This window comes from Daucus carota, chromosome 1 (genome assembly GCF_001625215.2).
Source record: "Daucus carota subsp. sativus chromosome 1, DH1 v3.0, whole genome shotgun sequence".
In the NCBI taxonomy this organism is placed as follows: Eukaryota; Viridiplantae; Streptophyta; class Magnoliopsida; order Apiales; family Apiaceae; genus Daucus; species Daucus carota.
In genome coordinates this window covers 37,991,097-38,011,586 of record NC_030381.2, presented here as the reverse complement: position 1 = coordinate 38,011,586, position 20,490 = coordinate 37,991,097, and the positions used below count along the sequence as shown (strand labels likewise).

Here is a 20,490-nt window from a genome sequence, read left to right as displayed (position 1 = left end):
TTATAGTCCGGTTATTTTGGAATCCTGAGTTCGGGTGATTAAAAAACAGCAAGGCACTCAAAAACAGTATGATCAGATAAAATCTTTATTAATCCCAAGAATCTGTTTGTTTGCTTTATCGGATCCACAAAGAAAGTGACTTAGTCAGTGGTCACTAAGATTAATTTCCTCCTTTTACAACTGCTGCTGGTACTGGTATCATGCTTTGTTTTATTATAACTTTGCTGTAATTTGGTTTTGCAGATACATTATGTTCAGTAGCTGTTAAAAACCCATGGCCATGGATAGTTGGAACTGAAGGTATGCCATGGATAGTTGGAACTGAAGCTACTCCATTACATTCACAAAAATTATAAATCTTTCGCTGCATTTCCATATGATTCAGTTGTTCGTTTCAAGCTTAAAACTATGGTACTGGAGTGTTACTAGTCAATATAATGTGAAGAATTTCCTCCAATTTCACCTGTAATTTTTATTAGCATTTTCATGACTATAATGATATTGATAAAGTTTAGAACTTACATATTGAAATTCAAAGCCCTAAACTTTTTAGGGGACAGATCCTTAAGAGATGAGAAGAAATTATGATTTGTAGGGTTGTCGAATAATTTATTATTGGATTACATAATTTCTGCTATGACAACATATTGATAAATGCTAAGTTATTCAATTCAGTCATCAAAAGGGTATTTTCATACCTAATTGTACAATCAAAGAGCACAGCCCTTGCCCCAATCCTAATGACACAAGTTCCAAACATTGCGGTTTTTGCAGCTCCCAGACAAGTGCTGCAATCTGAAGTTGTTAGATTCGTGCTACAGGCAGCGTGACCATAGGCGAAAGCATTTGGGTAAGGAGATATGTTCTTATAGTCATAACCTAGCTTGTTCGGTGTAGCGGCTTATGATAACACTGCAATTATGTAAGCCAGACTTATAGCGAAAAGATCAACTTTAGTATAAACTCCAGAATTGCAAAGTACACTCTTCACTGTAGTTCTTGGATCACTTCTGGCAACAGTACATGAGAGCCCCAGTAATACCAATCCTCTCAAAGATATGTTCGCATAACCCATTCTTTCTTTTTCTGTTGTTTATCACTTCTCGATAATATGTGTGATATGTTGGTTTCTTCGCTTGCTTTGACACTATCAACCATATATTGTCCTTCTAATTTTTTTTAATGGTCTTGAAATTTCTATGTCTCTTCTGTTGTTTTTTCCTTGTGTATATGATAATGTGGGCCAATTCCATTTCAATGTGATTGGAGAACTTCTCTAAAATCTCAAGGCTGATATAAAGAGCTTCCAAGTTAGACTGAATTATTCTGTTCTTAGAGAGCTTCCAAGTTAAACTGAATTATTCTGTTTTTAATTTGTTTATAGGGACTGCAGTATTTATGTATAGTTTTTTTCACTTGCCCTTTTTTAGAGCCTCTGCAAGTTTAGAAATTTCTTATTTGTATGCAGAGCCGTGCCTGAGGGTGTTCCAAGTGTTCAACGGAACAGGGCCCAAAATTTTGAGGGGCCCATTTTTTTAGTGCCTTATACACATAATATATAGTTTTGGAAAAAATAATTATAATTTCATTTCAAAAAAGAAAAGTGCAGATAGAATAAAGTTTAAAAAATAATATACGCTAACTAATTATCAATTATAATTATAAGTAAACTTAAAACATGTTATGTTATATTGATCTTAAATATTAAAATTAATCATAATAATTTAATATAGACTACTAGTCTTACTTATTTCATTAAAATATAATACAACCGTGAACACTAGGGTTTTGTAGACAACTTCTACATTTTATCATTTTTTTGGTAATTCAATTCTTAGGTGATTAATTTATTTTATTTTATAACTACATGCAATGTTTACATATTAAATGAAAAATATTAACTTATAAAATTACATTGATTAAATTATATATTTATATAAAATTTAAAGAGGTTTACATATAAATAGGTTTATGTCATTGTTTTTTTTGTTTATAATGATTACATCTTATTAATTATGTACTTGTAATTTATCTCTTGATTTTCGATATATTTAAATTATATTATAAAAGAAGATATTTAGTTAATTTTTGTATTTTATTTACTTTATTATTTTATTTTATTTTAATTATAGGGCACTCGTCTAAAATTTTGTACAGGGCACATAAAATCTCAGGCACGGCTCTGTTTGTATGGTTCGCATGGTGGTCCCCTTGTATTGCGTTCTAGTGGATATCTTCATCTCTAGGTAACAAGAGGTTGAAGGTTCGAGTCTCAGTGGAGACATGTATAAGTATGTGGGTGAGGTCGTGTACATTATTATTCTATAATAAAGAGGGAACATTGTTACCATAATAGTAACTACGATTCCAATTCCACAAGGTTAAAATATTAGACTGGAATCCGGGATTGAAATAATATTACAAAGTTAAAGATTTTTTGCACAAATTTGACTGCTAGGAGAATAATAACTTGGCAGTAAAATTTTGTACTGATTATACATCAAAGTGTCCATGTAAGTAACAAATATACTCACTGTCACCACATACAACAACTGCATAATAGAGTTGCTCACCTCATAAGTTATTCAAGTATCTATTATTACGGTCACAGATGATGTATCATCTCATGTATATCTTTTAAGGCCATCCTCACTTCTTTCTGTTTTAGGAAAGGAACAGGGAACAAGTGAGGATATATAGTTTCTTCTTACATATATACAGGCTAATCATGCCAAAATTGACTGCCAAGGTTATATGTTCATGCATATTAGAGTTTATATATACAGCACCGACTGCAATTCTTATTTGATGCTGAAATTAGCCATCTTTCCTAGTTCTTCCACCTCTTTCGCTAATACTTCCACTTTGTCCACTATCTCCATCAACAAAAACATAAAACTTGCAATGGCGATACTTTCACCTGTATCTAGTTCCTCTAGCTTTGGAGATTTTAGGAGGCTTAATTCCATTCTCAGGGTCTGCAGCTTTGGCAACATCAAGATTGTTGCATGGCACCTCTTCATTTTAATGATGCTTTCACCCAGCTCTCTCAAAATCTGCACAAGTTTTGATCCAACAATCTTGCATGGCTCTTTAAGTTCTTGTCTTGTTGTCGATGATGGCTGTGGAAAATTTGAGATCAACTATTTAAGTTGCACTAGATATGAAGATATCGTTCTGGACGGTGTAAAAGTTTATAATTGTTTATATATAGAGTTATGCCACTATCATTTCAGCGATAAGGGATTTGAGTATCACTGACCTGTTTGGGAGATTCAACACATCCTTTCAAACAAATAATGGTCGCAGAAAGATCTCTAAGAGCTTCTCCTATGCGCAGATACTTTTCCCAAGGATAATGAAAGCCAAATTTTCCATGCCTCGGTTCCCACTTTGCAAAATTGGCCTGAAATAGGTTGTAAACTAATTCGTAAGCTATAAGAGTTTTATTTGTTAACACATTTGGTGAATATTTCACTTCATTGATATATGTTACAACTTTTGCCTTTATCAATGTACAAAGGAGATAATTTGAAACATGAAGCAGAAAAAATTTGAAATATCTATCAGAATTAATCACTGGATAATATATAAATAAATACCAGGGACTCTTCAGTTGATTTTGAGTATAATGCTGACTTGCAACTGCCTACATTAGCACTTGGCTGCTTTTCATTCTCTCCAATTATCTTAAAGTAGTTCTCCAAGCATCCTGGTTATTGCAAAGTCATCTCAAATTACTCAGTGTTTGTCGTAAAGGAACTTCAGTCAAATGGCTAAAAAGTGAGATTGTATGCTGAAACTAAATTTTCTTCTAGTTGCTCATATGCTGTAGCTTTATCTATTTAATGTTTCATTGAATATGAACTATCTAAAGCTTGATATTTTTTCACTCATGCGTTACCTTCTATACAACCAGCGAGTTTTCCAAACTTGGATGCTGTAGATTCGTGTAGCTCATCACTAGCCCACATGGGAAAGATCAGTAAGTTGGTGAATAGGCAGACGAAGAAACCCATACCAATTGTAGAGAGTCGTTCACGGGCCAATGCCATGACTTTATCAGCTCGAACACCAGACACAACCACCAGACTGAAGGTAAGAATGAAGATCATAGCCCCATAGTCATATCTTCTTTTGATTTTTGGAATCATTCTGAGGTATGTTGCAGTTGCACCTGGAAATAATTATAATGGTATATATTATACTGCTCAATAATAGCTAATAATCATCCAAGTAATTCTTTCTTTGCCAGGAATTATTCAAATTATTCTGTGATCTCTCATATTTATGAGAGGTGGACACACATGGAGCTCAAGTTTGAAGGAGACTTGGATATCAGGTATAAAATTTTAATTAACATGTGTACTTATAATTTTCAGTATATACTATATATAGTTTATGTAATCATTTGTCATCTGAGATATTTCCTGCGATCCTGAAATAATTTCTAACAGTAAACTTATATATTGTTGTGCAAAAGATTGTCTTGATATTTTTTCTTACCAAAGAGGAAGACGGAAGTTCCAACAACTATAGCATTGCCAGTTGCACCAAATTCATCAGCTAAAATTGCTGCTAAGCACCCTAATCCACCTCCTAAAATAGTTCCAGCACCACGATTTAATCCCTTGCTAAGTGTAGCGCCTGCATATATTCAGACAAAAATTTTAACTCTATGTAATGTTAAGCATAGATGCTATGATACCGGCTTTACACAGACCTGCATAGAACTCAAAGACAACCACAACTGTCATGATCGCCCACATGGCATTTTCCCCGACTTGCTTGAAGAGTGGATCAAGTAAATAGAGAAGTGAAACCAAAACCAGAGCAATTCCAAGCTTGATACTGTGAATAACCTTTTTTATGTCATCCATGCATGCCTTTTCCAAAAGAGAGGAAACATAAGTATGAAAGTTAAATTTCTTCTTCTGGTTAAGCACAGTTTGGCCTTCCGTTGGAATATCTATTGTGGTTGAGTTCATGATTATCTGTTTCTTGTTGCTCTTGCCTTTTCTCTTGAAGCAAATAATGTTTTGCTTAGAGGAAATGTGAGCTAACTATCATATTTATAAGGTATGCGGGTATGTGTGTGTTTCTGGTTCAGTGTACATATGCACTCATGGATCCCACGAGGTATAATAAGTGGGCGTTATACTAGTTGTACATAAGTAGCAAAGTGGACATTGGCCTCTTGCGCACCTAACCATCAGTCTGATGAAAAAAACTTCAACATTTTTAACCATAGACTGTAATTACACGAGTCTAGACATGATATTACTTGTCGCTTCCTGAGCAGGTCAGTATCTTATTCTGGATATAATTTGATTACAGATGTGTGCTATATGCCGAGCTACTATTGTCATCTTCATATGTAATTTCACTTTAGTAGTACAACATGTATATGATAATTCCACCACATATTATAGTTTGACATCTAAAGTCTAGTAACAAGATTGAATCTCTATGCCAAATCACTTTTCATGCTTATTAATATGAGAAATGGTTGCTTAATCATGCAGCAACAAGAAAATCCTGATGATCTGGACTGTTCTATCATGCTTGTTACTTGTGTTTGTATTTGTAATTGTAATTGATATACATTTTCTATCATTAAAATCGTGTATCAGATGGCATTAAGTTGCGTATGCATGTACACTGAAACCTGATTTTCTGAATGGCCATACTATATGGTCAATTAGCTGTGACATTTACCGAAATGACTCCAATTTAATCAGTATAGGTACAATATTATATGGCAAAGGATAAATCTGCCAAACCAATGATGATCAGTCAGAAAGTGATGCCATCACAAGGCTCTAATGCGGTATATCATGTTGGGCTACTATCCATGCCTATGATGTAAGTTTGTTTTATCTTACTTTAAATGTTTACACTAGCAATTCTTGCTTTCAGAATTACTCCTTAATTTTAAGAGATGCTGCAGAGACAGTTTTAGACCTTGGTAAGTAAACAATTTGATTTTACTTGTTGCCTGATAATTGAATCAATAGCAGATAGATCCCTTAGCGTTTAAATGTACTTACTGAACAAATATTAGTTCTATCCGAGACACTATAAAATGAAACAAACATGCCATGGCCATAGTCGTCAGGGGAAGTGCTCTCATTCAGTGATTTGAACTACATAGTTTCTAGATATTCATTTTCATGTGCCAGTGCTTTGTAGCATGCGTGCAATTACGCGTCATCCTGTATTCTTTTGGGTACAGCAGTACTATTAAATGTGAGTCCAATGATGACTTATTTTAAGCAAACGTACGGTGGTTGTACGACAAATTTTATCAACCCACTAAGTTTTCTCAGAGATATTGAATTTGTTAAAGTGATGGCTGCAGTTCTCTTTTGATGTTGACCCTAGGAAGAAATGAATTTTACAAGCTAAGACAAAAAGGAAGAAAAGGAGGAACAATATATTATTCTTTCTACCTAATTTTTCACCTCTAATTCTTGCTTTAGGTCCAAATCAAAGATTTGCACCATTATAGCCATTTACACTGAGATTCTTCACACATTATCCACACGGAAAGACATCAGTCTGGAACTCGGATAAAGTAAGAAGAGTCCTTAACCGTGTAAGATTTATCTGTCAAGTTTAGTCAATAGAGGTCAAGAGTAGAAGAGCATAATTTCCTCCTGGACAAATATGCACACTTAAGTGTCTCGAGGCTTCACGGGACATGGTCTTAGATAGGTCACCCGAGCTGAATTGGATTCCGGGTAAATACTAGTGGTAAAACTTGTCAATATGCTGTGTTTAAACTTTTGCTCAAGGTCCTAGGTTATTTCTGAATTTTGAATAACATGACAAAAGTTTAAAACATCCATTATCGTGGAGAATTAGTGCGTTAAGATGGTCACTAATCTCTCTCATCCTTTCTCTGTTGAAATTTGTCAGCTTGTTCATGCATTGCATATGAAACTTCGTTTTATATGATTTTCATCTCCTTTATTGTCCATTATTTTATGAATCCTACAATTATGCAATTTTAATGATTCACTTTTCTTATTGCAGGATTGACTATATTGATGGCACACGCATAGTGGGTAATTATCGGCTCTGATGTGTCATCAGTGTGATTTTTAAAAGGAATGCGTATCAATCAGAAAACATTTCTTATTCTGTTCTCACTATCAGGTCATGGATATGTTGAGAGGAAGTGAACGTAACAGGTGCGTATATTAGAAGAAAACAGAACAGAGAAACACGTACGTAAATCCAAAGTTTGGTGCAAATTTTTACCCAATTGTTAATCAGCTTAAGATCATGTTTTAGATAAACTATCTTTACTCCGAGTCTATCTACTTTCAAGATACATATGTTACATAAGTAGAATGCTGTTATTTTGTGTTTCAATATTAACAGGTTAAAGTAGATAATTCTCAGCTGCAACTTTGCTGTAGCGAATTGCACAAGTGATTTCTAAACGCTTATGTTCACGTGACAGCAAACTCACTGACATGCTCATCTGTAATTTTTTCTTGAATGTAACTAGACACATAGATAGTTAACAACTAGTAAGCTCCACGGATTAGGCTTGATCAACCAGGTCTCTTAAAACCATTAGATAAACGTTGAATGAGCTGAACTTGTAAGGATTAATGGGCATGAACGTAATGCTATTAGGAGTAGAACCAATAAAACACTTGCCGCAAAATGTGAGCATATTCTAGTTAGCTTAGTGGACATGCCCTGAAATATCGAGTAATGCTTTCATAAAAGTCCAAATCAGTCTACTCAGAAGAGGTGACATCAAATACTGCACTCTCTCTCGATTCCCCAGTGGGCATGAATCATGATGTATGTACTACACTTGGTACGGGTTTGTTGAAACACTGACCAATGACTTGCTAGCTACCTTTAGCTGCTCACTCTCGAAGCTTTTTGAGCTGCAATATGTCCATAATACGGTCTTATGGTGGGGTAGTTTGTCGTTATCTCATAGATTATACTAATACCATGAACTAATTTCTACTGTTCTATTTAGTGGATGACAATGCATTAACCAAAAAATTATATCTGTTTGACTAAATGTAAGCAGACCCTTCTGGTTCTATGTTTTTCGTAGCTTAATGATCTTCATTATGCCTTTGATTGTGTTTCCTCCAGTAAACTCTCATCCTATTAGCTTTCTGTTACGCAACCTAATAAAATGTGTTGGTGTTCCGACTATGCAGATGAAATGACTGAGCATGACCGAATAAGTACACTAGTCGACTAAGACAGGACGGTTCACTAGATGCATCATGGACCGAGTGCTTCGGATTAATGGCAATGGAGGTGAGGTCTTGCATTTTGCAGGAGACAAATGATAAGATATAAGTGGAGAGGCCACTGAGAATGCATAAGCAGGATATCTTATGGTAAGAGTACAATGAGACCTCTTTCGACTGATGTGATCACTTGTTTCCATTACTTGTTGTCAGCCTCATTTTTCATTTCTCAGTTAGGTTCCTGTCTGATGGCACTTCCCTTTGTTTTTCCATAAATTGCTAATGCATTGCATGATTAAGCTTTGAGGTTTTTTCATCAACTATATTTGTGCATACAGCAGTATCTTATCATCTTTAAGTGCCTGCTAATTGAGATTAACAAGAGTATCTGGGCTTGGTACAATTGTTAATTATCTTGAAAATTGGCCCCCACTGCATTCCGTAAAAAGTGGAATTATTCTTGTCTTTTTTCAGAAAATAAGTATTCGACACATGCTTTGTATATGAAGGATTTATGGGTCCTGGCTGAAAGATTTTTTGAGCAAAATATAGCACTATATTTGTGAGAACATGATGTATATTTTTTACTTAAAACGGTATTGTAAAAAATAGTAAACAGCAGTGTTCTAAAGTGTCCCGATTAAAATTTTAAAAATGTTTTACTAATGTGACTAAAATTTCTTGATTTATCAAAAAAAATATTCTGATAAATTTCCATAAATCCTGATTTAATTAGTTATGATTCCCGATTTATGCAAGCATGTCATGATATACTCTTCCCCAACCAAGTGCCTTCCAAATATTATTTTTACTCATGGGAAATTTAACATAATGGGAATTTACCAAATATACTAACTTTTGGTTATTTATTTGCAAATATACTACATTCTCTAAAATCTTGCAAATATACTATCTTTTATAACATATAATCAATTAAATTGCAAAAATAATATCTTAACCACCCACCCCCATTAGCCACTTTATTAACCCCAGCGGGCGCGTACAAACCCATCACCACACCACGGCCTTCCTTCAGCCACACACTACTTCATCTCAATAGTATGACCGTTTTTCAATTGACGATCAATCAACTTTCTTCGGTTCACATTCATACATCAGTAGCATCAGGTTTCGTATAGTTCCGAATCGGTTGCTTCTGATTCTCGATCTCGAGAAGATTCCGGTTGGGATTGAGTTACCAACACCCGAGCAAGGAGAGATTGTTGTTCACAGTGCGTACATACCGTTTCCGCATCTTCACAACACTACGACATTCATCAGCATCTTTATCTATCCATCTTCTTCATCGTAATGGTTGCTTTAAGTTGATTTAGTGGCTGCTTTTAGTTGATTTTATGATTGCTTCGTGATATTAGTACTGGCCCCGCAGGGGTACTCATTTTCCTGCATTTGCAACTAGATGCAACTTATTATGCAACTTAATATAATTTTAACAATTTTTTTTTTAAAATTGCTTATGTAGTTGCAAGTATGGTTGCTCGTAGTTGCATATTTAGTTGCATATGCAAAATCGTATTTTTGCCCAAAAAAAAAAAGAATGATAGTATTTTTGCAATTTATTTTAAAAAATGACAGTATTTTTGCAAAAAATCTTTTTGACTTGGGTATTTATGAAAAAAAACCCTAACATAATTTATGATCATATTTAAAATATAAAATATAATTATTATCATAAAATATAATATATATTTAGATCCATTAAATTTCGAGATTGTTCGGAGCCGGTTCCTCTGGGCTTGAAATCTGGGTTTTTAAGTCATTTTCGACTTTAAACTCAAAAACGTCTGTTTATGTAATAAGTCATCACAAGTCGGTTTAAAATTAGAAATAAATTAGTTTGAGATAATCCTTTTCATTGACTTTTTTTTTCCAATTTTTTTGGATAGAAATTACTCATAAATCATAATACATAAATTACTTATAAATCACCCTTTTTTATTATTATATTTCTAAGAGCATATCCAATGAGGTTGATTATAATCGTTGGCTAAATTGTGTTGGCCGCGCAACACCCATTAACTCTGCAATAGTATGATATTGTCTGCTCTGGTCGTAGCCAAGCCCGCACGGATTTGCTTTCAAACTCCTCCCAGAAAGCCTCATACTAATGAAGTTCTTTGGCTTCTTATATGCAAGATAAATCTTCTTTATCTTTCCGATGTGGGACTTGGGTTGACACCCACTCAACAATCTCCCCTTAATCCAAGAACCACCAATCTTCTGACTCTTATACCGCCGCTACTCATCGGCTCCTCATCTTGCGGGACACGCCGTCCGACCCCTTAGTCGGGAAGACTTTCGACACAAGCTGTCCAAGACCCCTAACTGCAGTTTTGGAAAGCCCACATCACACCACTACAGCCTGCAACCACAGGATTAACTTCATAACCTCGCTCTGATACCACTTGTTAGACCGCGCAACACCCATTAACTCCGCATTATTATGATATTGTCCGCTCTTGGCCGTGGCCAAGCCCGCACGGATTTGCTTTCGGACTCCTCCCAAAAGACCTCATACTAATGGAGTTCTTTGGCTGCTTATATTCAAGATAAATCTTCTTTATCTTTTTGATGTGGGACTTGGGTTGACACACACTCAACAAATTGGACCTATAAGACATTAGGTAAAATTTCCTGAACCTGTAATACATTGGGGCCGTTTGGGTTAGCTTAAAAGAAGTAGTTTCTTGCTTAAATTAAAAAAGCGGAGTACAAGTGAGAAGTAAATAAGTTGATAAAGTGTTTGGAAAAGAAGCGGAAGCTGTGAGACAGAAGTTAGCATTCTCAGTTTTTTAAAAGTGCTTCTACTTTTTTATACAAACAGTCAAAAGAAGCAGAAGCCAGTTCTGCTTCTTCACCACAAACATGCCCATTGTGTGTGTTGGTTATATTGGTTGTTTATAATTTAGATAGTATGTCATTAATATTTTAGATTGCTAAAATATAATATATCGGTTCAATATGATAATAAATGATACGTAATTTTTTTACAGATTTCCTACCGGTCTGTACAGGTTCGACAAATATAGTCATCCATAGTATGTTGACTAAGATTATAGATAACAGATGGATGTGGTTGGAGTGTGATTTTTTCAAGAAGTTGGTTATATTTTTTATATTTGATATGTCAATTTACTTTTTAACTAAAGAATTTTCTATGATAGGAGATAACTCATAAGTCATTAGAAAGTCAAAATCACCCAAACAAATTTTTTAAGCTCCAGCTTACCATATAAATCATAAGTTATAAGCTCGGTTAAACGAGTTCCAATTGTGTTTACATTTAGACTATCTACACTTTTATCGATATACTAATATTCTCTCTGTTTATTATAAATTTTATTTTTAATATAAATTTTTAGGTGAGTGAATGGAGAGTAAAAATTATTGTTGTTGTTGATTTTTATGTAAATTAAAATTTTAATTAGGGTTAATTATCAAGTTGGTCACTGAAGTGGGCTTAATGTATCAAGTTGGTCACTGAACTCAAAATGGTATCAAGATGGTCACTGAAGTGGTCATAAATATCAAACAAGTATCTTGAAATATGAGTTCAAGCACTAAAAATATTATTTATAAAGTGTTACATATTATTTTTAAATGTTACCAAAACCAAGTAAAATGTTATGACTTCTAATATTTATGACAAAAAATTTAGATTTTATCAAATTTATTTATTATTTATTTTTAATTAAAACAAAGAAATAACTATATAATAAAATATAAATAATAAATAAACTTGATAAAATCTAAATTTTTTGTCATAAATATTAGAAGTCATAACCTTTTACTTGGTTTTGGTAACATTCAAAAATAATGTGTAAAACTTTATAAATAATATTTTTAGTGCTTGAACTCATATTTCAAGGTACTTGTTTGATATTTATGGCCACTTCAGTGACCATCTTAATACCGTTTTGAGTTCAGTGACCAACTTGATACATTAAGCCCACTTCAGTGACCAACTTGATAATTAACCCATTTTAATTATATGTTATTATTGAAAATAAATTATAAATAATATATTTAACTATGCAGTCTAATTATTAAAAAGGTATGCCAAATATCATCGTACGAAAAAATTATCCTTTAAACTCTTTAAGGATCGTGTCACAGGCATATCGTGCGACTAAAATTTGATTTGAATTTCGTATTATATTTTGTTATTGTGTTGCATTAAATATTTGTTCCGGAAAAGTTTCCCAGTTTAAATTAGTTTCGTTTGTTGGGCTGTCATTGAGGCCCATGTCAAATTTTCTCCATTAGACAACCACCAATGTTGGTTCAGAAGCCCAAATTTGGTACAATGGTTAAATTGTTCATACGTTTCGAATAGTAAACGTGTTTTTCAACCCAAACCTGAGTAATGGTATATAAATAAGCCTCCTTGGACAGAAACCCAATATAATATAAGCCCTGATTTGATGGATCCCATATCTCATCTATTATAGTCCAGAAGCCCAAATATTGTATGTGTTCTGGATTCCTTTATCATATTATTTTCTCTTATCGATCCACTTCAAGTCTTTAACACAGTATAGTTCCAAAAAAAAAAAAAAAGTCTTTAACACAGTAAACGTATTTATTTGGCTCAGAAAAATAAAATTAATTTAATTAAAGTTGCAGTCTCACTCTTTTACCAACAACTATGCATATAACAAACTTTTGAATTTTATATGTAGGTGGACTTTTAACCAGAGGAGCTTGTTCAAATGAGCAACACTTTTCAAATAAATTAAATTTCGAATTTATTTTATTTTGAAATATAAATTTTATTTTTTAATATTATAATTATAATTTTCGGCTCAAATGTATTTAACCAAGTAAACGTAGAACAGAGGCGGAATACAGTCTAATCCTGTCGGGATTTATCCAAACCTAAACTTTCTCAAATCTCAATTTGTACGAGTACTTCTGTCATGTACCACACTAATTTTAGTTAGCGAGAAAAATAGTACGTGTAATTTGTTGTTTATTTAAAGAATAATTTGATTCACGGTAACAATCGAATGTCAAATCAGCATAAAAAAATCGAAAAATCCCTATAATAACACCCAATGAAAAATTCAATATTTTAAGTTTTTTTTTCTTTTTTTACCCGATGAACATATTAATACCGTATAATGAAAATCATGATATGTGAAGGGCTACAGGCTTTGACAAATCAGACTTTGGGCCCACATCCATGAGCCCATTAAACCCACGTCAAGCTCAAAACAGTTGAAGACGGAAATGTCAAGCTCAATACAGTTTTCACCAGAATGCAGAATGCCATCCTCTATTAACTGACTGGCCATCATGTGGCAGAAATTACTGAAATCATGCATTACGCTACTAGTCCACTACACAATTTTGTAGGCAAGATCCGGTCTAGCGGATACCCCTCTTCTCGTGGTAAAAATACGATACGAAAATGTGTAGAAGAAAACAAGAAGACAAAATGCAGATGCTACGGTTCAGAAGCAGCACACGTTTGTTTGTATACTCTATATAAGATAACAATCCGGTAGCTAGACCAACCAGTCATATTTCTCTAACCCTCATCCATCCGCAATCATTTCTCAATCTCTCTCACGTTTAGTCTCTTTCTCAAAAAGATTTTCCCTTTCTTTTCACACAATCATGCAGCCCTAACTCTCTGTTTCACTTCTTCTTTTTGGCCTCAACTGCTGGTTTCGAAGCGAATGCGTTTCAGCCAGTGGCGGAGTTAGCACGGGACGAGGGTGGTCTATAGCCCCCCCTGGATTCTGAAAAAAAATTATTTTTTTTTTTTTTTTGGTGTACAAGATTAAAAAAAAAAAATTAGACCCCTCTAAATATTTTAGTACATACTAATTTATTTTTAAAAAATGAAAATTATTTTCAAAAAGTCAAATGAATACATAAAAAATATTTTTATCAAACTTTTTTAATAACATTTTAGTTTTATATTTTATTTTATACTTTAATATTACATTTGTAATAGACTAATAGTTAAATTAATAGTTAGACACAATACGTATACATTACAGTTTACACACAACCTAAGAACTAGTCAACTAGAAAGAAAAAAAAGCATAGGAAAGGAAAAAAGCATATATAGTCTCTGTTCTCTCACATTCGCATAGTCTCTGTTCTCTGATTCTCTCGCATAGTCTCTGGTCTCTGCTTGCTCTCTGCCTCTCTCACTTGCTTTCTGCGGCTCTGCCTCTCTGCCTCTCTCAGCTTTAATATCACCTTGAGTCCTTGAGGTTTGATTTTAATCTTCACGGTCTTGTTGAGTTATCAAAAAAGTTAGTTCAAGTAAAGAAGCACAAGGTCTATCCATTGATTTATTTGCTTGTGAAATTAGCTTTGATTTTACCCGTAGCAACTGCAACTGTGGAAAGGGTATTTTCTGCGATGAAACATGTTAAAACAGAATTGCGGAACAGGATTGGTGATGAGTTGATGAATGACTGCTTGGTGGCGTATATTGAAAAGGATGTAATGAATTCAATTGATGTTGAAGACATTATAGTGAGGTTTCAAAATATGGCACCTAGCCCCTAGGAGAGTGTTATTGTGAATTTGTAAGTTGTAACAATAATATGTCAAATTTAATTATATATTATGTACCCAAAAATTTTTTTCCCGGTGGGACTAAAATCCAGCCCCCTCTGGACTTAAATCCTGCATACGCCACTGGTTTCAGCGTGGTTATATAAGTGTACAACATGGCTTCACCACCACCTTATAAATCCAATGCTCATCAGAACATGTTACAGGCTGCGGTGCAGGCGGTGAACTGGACTTACAGCCTCTTCTGGCAATTGTCCCCCGAAAAACAACGGTACATGAATCCCGACTCGTGCCTGTGGCGGATGTGGAAGGGGTGCTCGGGGGCTTAAGCACCCTCACAGCTTTTTCTTATTTATACTATAATTTAAAATTATATTTTTTTACAAGTCCCCTTTTAAAATTTTTGTCTACCTTACTCAAATACTTTTTACGTCTATATTAATATGTCATTTAACGAACATTAGATTTTTTTTAAATGAAGCCCCCTTCTTAGTGGATATCTGAACCTGTCACTGATGAAAATTACTGATTTTTTTTATAAATGAACGCGCTCTTAGTGGATTTTCGAATCCGCCACTGCTTATGTTTTTATGCAACATTTTTGTGTGCGAATGCAGGGTGCTGGTATGGGGAGATGGTTACTACAATGGAGCGATAAAGACGAGGAAGACGGTAAATTCAGTGGAAGTGAGTACAGAGGAGGCCTCGCTGGAGAGAAGTCAGCAACTGCGAGAGCTTTACGATTCTCTCTCAACCGGAGATTTGAACAACCCTAGTCGGCGTCCAGCAGCTTTGTCCCCGGAGGACTTGACGGAATCTGAATGGTTCTATCTCATGTGCGTCTCTTTCTCTTTTCCTCTTGGTGTAGGGTAAGTCCTTTTCACCATCCATCTCTATATTTTTCATGCTTATATCTAAAAATATTCGATTACTTTTTCGTGATTTTGTTTTATCTCTACAAACAAGATAGTCCCATCACCAAATTATTGGAGACAAACGAACACTCAAGTCCTCTGTATTTTTCTTGATAATGAAAGGAGGCATTGGAGTCATGGACCAGTATGTTTGTATGTTCACGGATGACGGAACCATACTGATGGGTTTTAGATTTTATTCTTATCGACATTCTCTTATGCCATATTTGTTTTAAAAAATTATAATTCATGGTTTATTACTTTATTTTAGAGCTGGAATTCGGACAGGAAGCTCGCCGGCTCGAGTTCGTTTGATTGGGCTCAACTCGGTTTGTTTAGTCAAACAAGTCGAGTTCGTATAGAGGTTTAAACTCGATTAAGTGTAAAATTAAACTAGTTGCTTCGACCAACTCCTTAATACCGACTCGTTTAGCTAAACGAGCCGGCTCGACTCGTAAAATTAAACGAGTCAAGTTCGGATAGAGATTTTGACTTGATTAAGTTAAACGAGTCGGCTCGCCCGACTCAATTAACCTCGAATAATTTCCGCCTCAAAACTCGGCCTGATTGGCCCGAATCACTGTCGTACTTTATTTATCACAAATGTAAAGAATTATAATATCATAGAATTCATATTCTTATTATTGTTCTATTTCATTTTCTTGGCATTATAATACCTTATATGGGAAGGTATTATAATTTATACAAGTGACAAAAACTGTGAGTGCTTATAATCTCTTAAATTTAGAAGAAATAACGCAGTTACTGGGGATTCATATCTAATCGAACTCACCAGAAGAAGATGACTTCACTAGCTCATTCTAATTCCAAATGACATAATATTTTTGATTTCATGATATCAATTAGTTTGACGATTCAACATATAGGTTGCCTGGTAAGGCCTATGTGAAGCGACAACACTTGTGGCTCAAGGGCGCAAACGAGGCCTCCAGTAAACACTTTACCAGAGCTATTCTTGCTAAGGTACCTTTTAATTACTAATACTCGACGAATCATTGATTTTCCTGGCTACTGCAAATGCATTGAAGATCAACTTACAATCATTTGTTTCTCTCTGCATATATATGATTTTGTTCCGATGTTTCACTAGAGCGCAGGAGTACAGGTAATACTTTAAATTACTGCCCTGGTCCCCGACGTACACATGCTCTAGTGGGTGAATTATCTAGGGCTGTTTAACGAACCGAGCTGTTCGCGAACAAGCTCGAGCTCGGCTCGTTAAGAGCTCGTTCGGCTCGGCTCGTTAAGTTAACGAGCTCGAGCTCGAACACAAAAAATTGTTCGTTAAGTAAACGAGCTCGAGCCGAGCTTTTAGTATGTTCGGCTCGAGCTCGGCTCGAGCTCGGCTCGAGCTCGTTCGGCTCGAGTTCGGCTCGTTAAAGCTCGAAAAAATGTAATATTTTCGGGGTTTTTTTATAATTTATATATGTTATTGGACTCAGAATTCAACATAATATATATATATATATATATATATATTTTAGTGATGTAAACAAAATTTTAGGAAATAATAATTTTATTTGGTTTTTAACAGGCAAGTAGAAGTTTGACTAGTACCGTTAACTAGTGTTTAATCCTAGTTTAGTGTTTCAATATTTTAAAAAATATTTTTTACCGATCCAACTGTATGGATGTTAACATATATACATTTTAGTGATATAAACAAAGTTTCAAAAAAATTGAAATTATTAGGTTAGCTATTTTAAGAGTCAACTAGCGGTTTGTCCTTATTTTTTTTCTAGCTCGACTCGACTCGACTCGACTCGGCTTGGCTCGTATTTGTTCGCGAACAAGCTCGTGTTCGGCTCGTTAGTTAACGAGCCGAGCTTGAACACAATTTTTGTTCGATTAAAAAGCTCGGCTCGGCTCGGCTCGTCAGAAAAAAAATTAAAGCTCGGCTCGGTTCGGTCAAAACTCGGCTCGGCTCGGTTCGTGAACAGCTCTAGAATTATCTTATTGTTTTATAACTGTTGGATGATTAATCCAACGATAAAAGATTATAATAAAATTCTACCATGTTCAATGCTTTGTTCCACTGAATAGGTAAAATATGTATTTTAGTTGTTCAGCGAAAAAAACCACTCAACGGGTAAATATCCATTTCAACCGTCCAACTAAAAACAAAGCGTGGCAGAATTTTATTATAATCCTGGTTATTCGATTAATCATCTAACAACTATAAAACAATAAGCTAATTACGCCCTCCTTAGCATGCTTATGATGGGAGCAGCACCCATTTTATAGTAGCATGTGATTTAAATGTTCATGTTTATCGTTGTGTATACTTATGCAGACTGTGGTATGCATTCCTCTCCTAGATGGTGTAGTTGAGCTTGGAACGACCGACAAGGTAAATCAACACGAATCATCAATGAAGCTGTATGTGCCTGAGGCTCGGTATGTTTCACAGAAAATAACTTGATTTTGGAAAACTTGGTGGATGCAGGTAGAAGAGAAGATAGAGTTCATCGAACAAGTGAAAAGTTACTTTATTAACTGCAATAATCAGGCAACTCATCCACCTAAGCCAGCTCTTTCCGAGCACTCCACCTCGAATCTTATCTCTCCTTCAAGGCTCGTTGAAATGGATGACGATGATGAGAATGACGATGATAATGATGATGACGACGATGCAGGAGAAGAAGACGATGATGAAGGAGATGGAATTGATGTTGAGGCTGAAGCAGCCCGGACTCCTACTCCTTTCGGTTCAGTAGATCCACGCAATGTGGTTGGTGATATAGAAGGTGAGCCTAGATTGCAGGTAATGTTGCATCATATGTCCAATGATAATATTCATCTCGGCTCCCCTGAGAGTGGTTCCAATAATCTGGACTCTGATTTTCACTTGCTTAAGGTTAGCCAACCTGGGATCCCAATAGACCCGTATGTTCCGGGGTCCAAGTGGATCCATGCACCACTCACAGGTACACACATGATCAGTTCTTAAATTTAAGAATGGACCAGGCTTAACTTGTTCGTTTAGTTCCGTAAAAGGTTAATCGGGCTAACGGAAAATTTGCAAAAATACTCATATTTCCGAACTTATTTTAAGAAATACTACAATCCAAATTGTATACATAGTTGCAATCTTGATTGAAATCACTTGATTTTCAGGTTACGCGAATTGCAATTGAGATTACATTTATGATTAATTTGCTTTTTTAGTCAAATTGGTGGTAAGTGATTAATTATGTGTTTTAATCACACAGCAGCTATTACAGCTGAGGATGAGTTGCTGGAAGAACATAACCATTACTCTCAAACAATCACTACCATCCTTCACAACCGCAACTTCTCAGGCCGTAGTTCCGGCACTTCCTCGGCCGTGTATTCTATACATTCTCCCCAATCCTCATTCAGTATCTGCACAGCTGCCGCGACATCCAGATCCCACCGCCACTCCAACAGAACATCTCAATATCTCCTCAAATACATTCTGTTTACAGTCCCTTACCTCCACTCCAAATCTCTCGACAACACGGCTGAGGATTCGGTCATGCTGCAGCTTAAGAAATCTGCCTCACAGGAAGAGCTCAGCGCAAACCACGTGCTGGCTGAGCGTCGTAGAAGAGAAAAACTGAACGAGAGGTTTGTGATACTGAGATCACTAGTACCCTTTGTGACTAAAATGGACAAGGCATCTATTTTAGGCGACACCATAGAGTATGTGAAGCAGCTTCGTAAAAAGATACATGAGCTGGAGGCACGCGAACATCATGTGAATGAAGATGCTGATTGTGTTGATCAACGACTGGGGAACCGGGGTGACTCACGCAGGGATAAGAGGAAGATGAGAGTGGTGGAGCAGGGAGGTCGCAGAGTGGTGAAAGCAGCAGAGGTGCAGCAGGAAACGACAATGGAAGTGTCCATAATAGAGAACGATGGGCTGGTGGAGATCAAGTGTCCTTATAAGGAAGGATTGTTGTTGGATGTGATGATGAAGCTGAGGGAGTTTCGGATGGAGATCACGGCTGCTCATTCCTCTTCTTCAAGTAACGGTGGATTTGTAGCGGAGCTGAGAGCTAAGGTAATCTTTTATCTTTCAAAATCTATTTGAGAATCGAAATAATTTACATATACACTGTATATAAATGGACGACACAGGCTTCATAGCAAAAATCCATCACAATACCTAGAAACCTCTGAAAATTTTTAAAATACGAGGCAGTTCCCGCATAGAGTGACACTCATGCAAGCCTTAGTACCAGATTTTAAATGATAGTGATTTACATATATTCAGGATTTGCAACTGATATGAACTTTGGCAATATATATCACACTTGTTCTGTCAGTCTCGATCAAATATCGAGTATTGGTTTAATCTGTTCAACTTGTGTGAGCAGGTGAAGGAGACTGTTAATGGGAAGAAGGCAAGCATAACAGAAGTGAAGAAGGCGATGAAGAATATCATTCCGTCACACCCTTAAAGAATTTGTAGAACACAGAGGAAACGTCGCAGTAATAACTATGCATTTACCTGATGAGTTACTAGGTTAATTCAGATGGAGAGGGGCTGAAACTTCCAGTGTCATCACTCAGGGTTGCTTGTTATTACATTGTTATAGGACTTAGGCTCAGCTCACATAACTGCATAGAGTAGAACCTCATGAAAAATATAAAAGCAACCTGTGACAATTATATTATTACTACAGCAGATGATATCAAACAAAAATACATTGTACTTAAATTATATATCTTATGAGTTGCACAGATGTAACCACATTTAGGGTTACTATTTACTGTAGGTCATATAA

At 35.3% G+C, this 20,490-nt stretch overlaps 2 protein-coding genes and 1 long non-coding RNA gene across 10 annotated transcripts; 2 read left to right on the top strand and 1 right to left on the bottom strand.

The window, feature by feature from the left end:
• Positions 1 to 160: 160 nt before the first annotated feature.
• Positions 161 to 8,624, top strand: LOC108212369 (uncharacterized). Of its 2 annotated transcripts, XR_010286297.1 has the most exons (8): positions 161 to 300; positions 775 to 850; positions 932 to 3,783; positions 3,920 to 4,098; positions 4,256 to 4,342; positions 5,747 to 5,865; positions 7,039 to 7,196; positions 8,202 to 8,624. It is a non-coding gene; the product is annotated as an uncharacterized LOC108212369 (long non-coding RNA). The 2 variants fall into 2 exon arrangements; XR_001805146.2 differs by lacking the exons at positions 161 to 300; positions 932 to 3,783 and having other exon boundaries at positions 650 to 850.
• On the bottom strand, positions 2,738 to 5,075 carry LOC108212363 (aluminum-activated malate transporter 13). The gene is made up of 6 exons (XM_017384090.2): positions 4,724 to 5,075; positions 4,507 to 4,647; positions 3,905 to 4,177; positions 3,603 to 3,712; positions 3,263 to 3,406; positions 2,738 to 3,122 (listed from the first exon to the last, which is right to left on the bottom strand). The coding sequence occupies exons 1-6, from the start codon at positions 4,986 to 4,988 to the stop codon at positions 2,802 to 2,804; spliced, it is 1,254 nt and encodes a 417-aa protein (XP_017239579.1). The 5' UTR covers positions 4,989 to 5,075; the 3' UTR covers positions 2,738 to 2,801.
• Positions 8,625 to 13,977: 5,353 nt separating the features above from the next.
• LOC108204485 (transcription factor BHLH42) lies at positions 13,978 to 20,425 on the top strand. 7 transcript variants are annotated; one of them, XM_017373949.2, is made up of 9 exons: positions 13,978 to 15,069; positions 15,416 to 15,667; positions 16,600 to 16,696; positions 16,824 to 16,838; positions 18,027 to 18,083; positions 18,180 to 18,497; positions 18,591 to 18,660; positions 18,946 to 19,763; positions 20,080 to 20,425. In XM_017373949.2, exons 1-9 carry the CDS (start codon positions 14,954 to 14,956, stop codon positions 20,161 to 20,163), a joined length of 1,827 nt encoding a protein of 608 aa, XP_017229438.1. In that variant the 5' UTR covers positions 13,978 to 14,953; the 3' UTR covers positions 20,164 to 20,425. The 7 variants fall into 7 exon arrangements, with proteins under 7 accessions (XP_017229438.1, XP_017229440.1, XP_017229439.1 ...); XM_064082755.1 differs by having other exon boundaries at positions 13,979 to 15,069; positions 18,949 to 19,763; positions 20,080 to 20,423; XM_017373951.2 differs by lacking the exon at positions 18,591 to 18,660 and having other exon boundaries at positions 18,180 to 18,480; positions 18,949 to 19,763; positions 20,080 to 20,424.
• Positions 20,426 to 20,490: the final 65 nt, after the last annotated feature.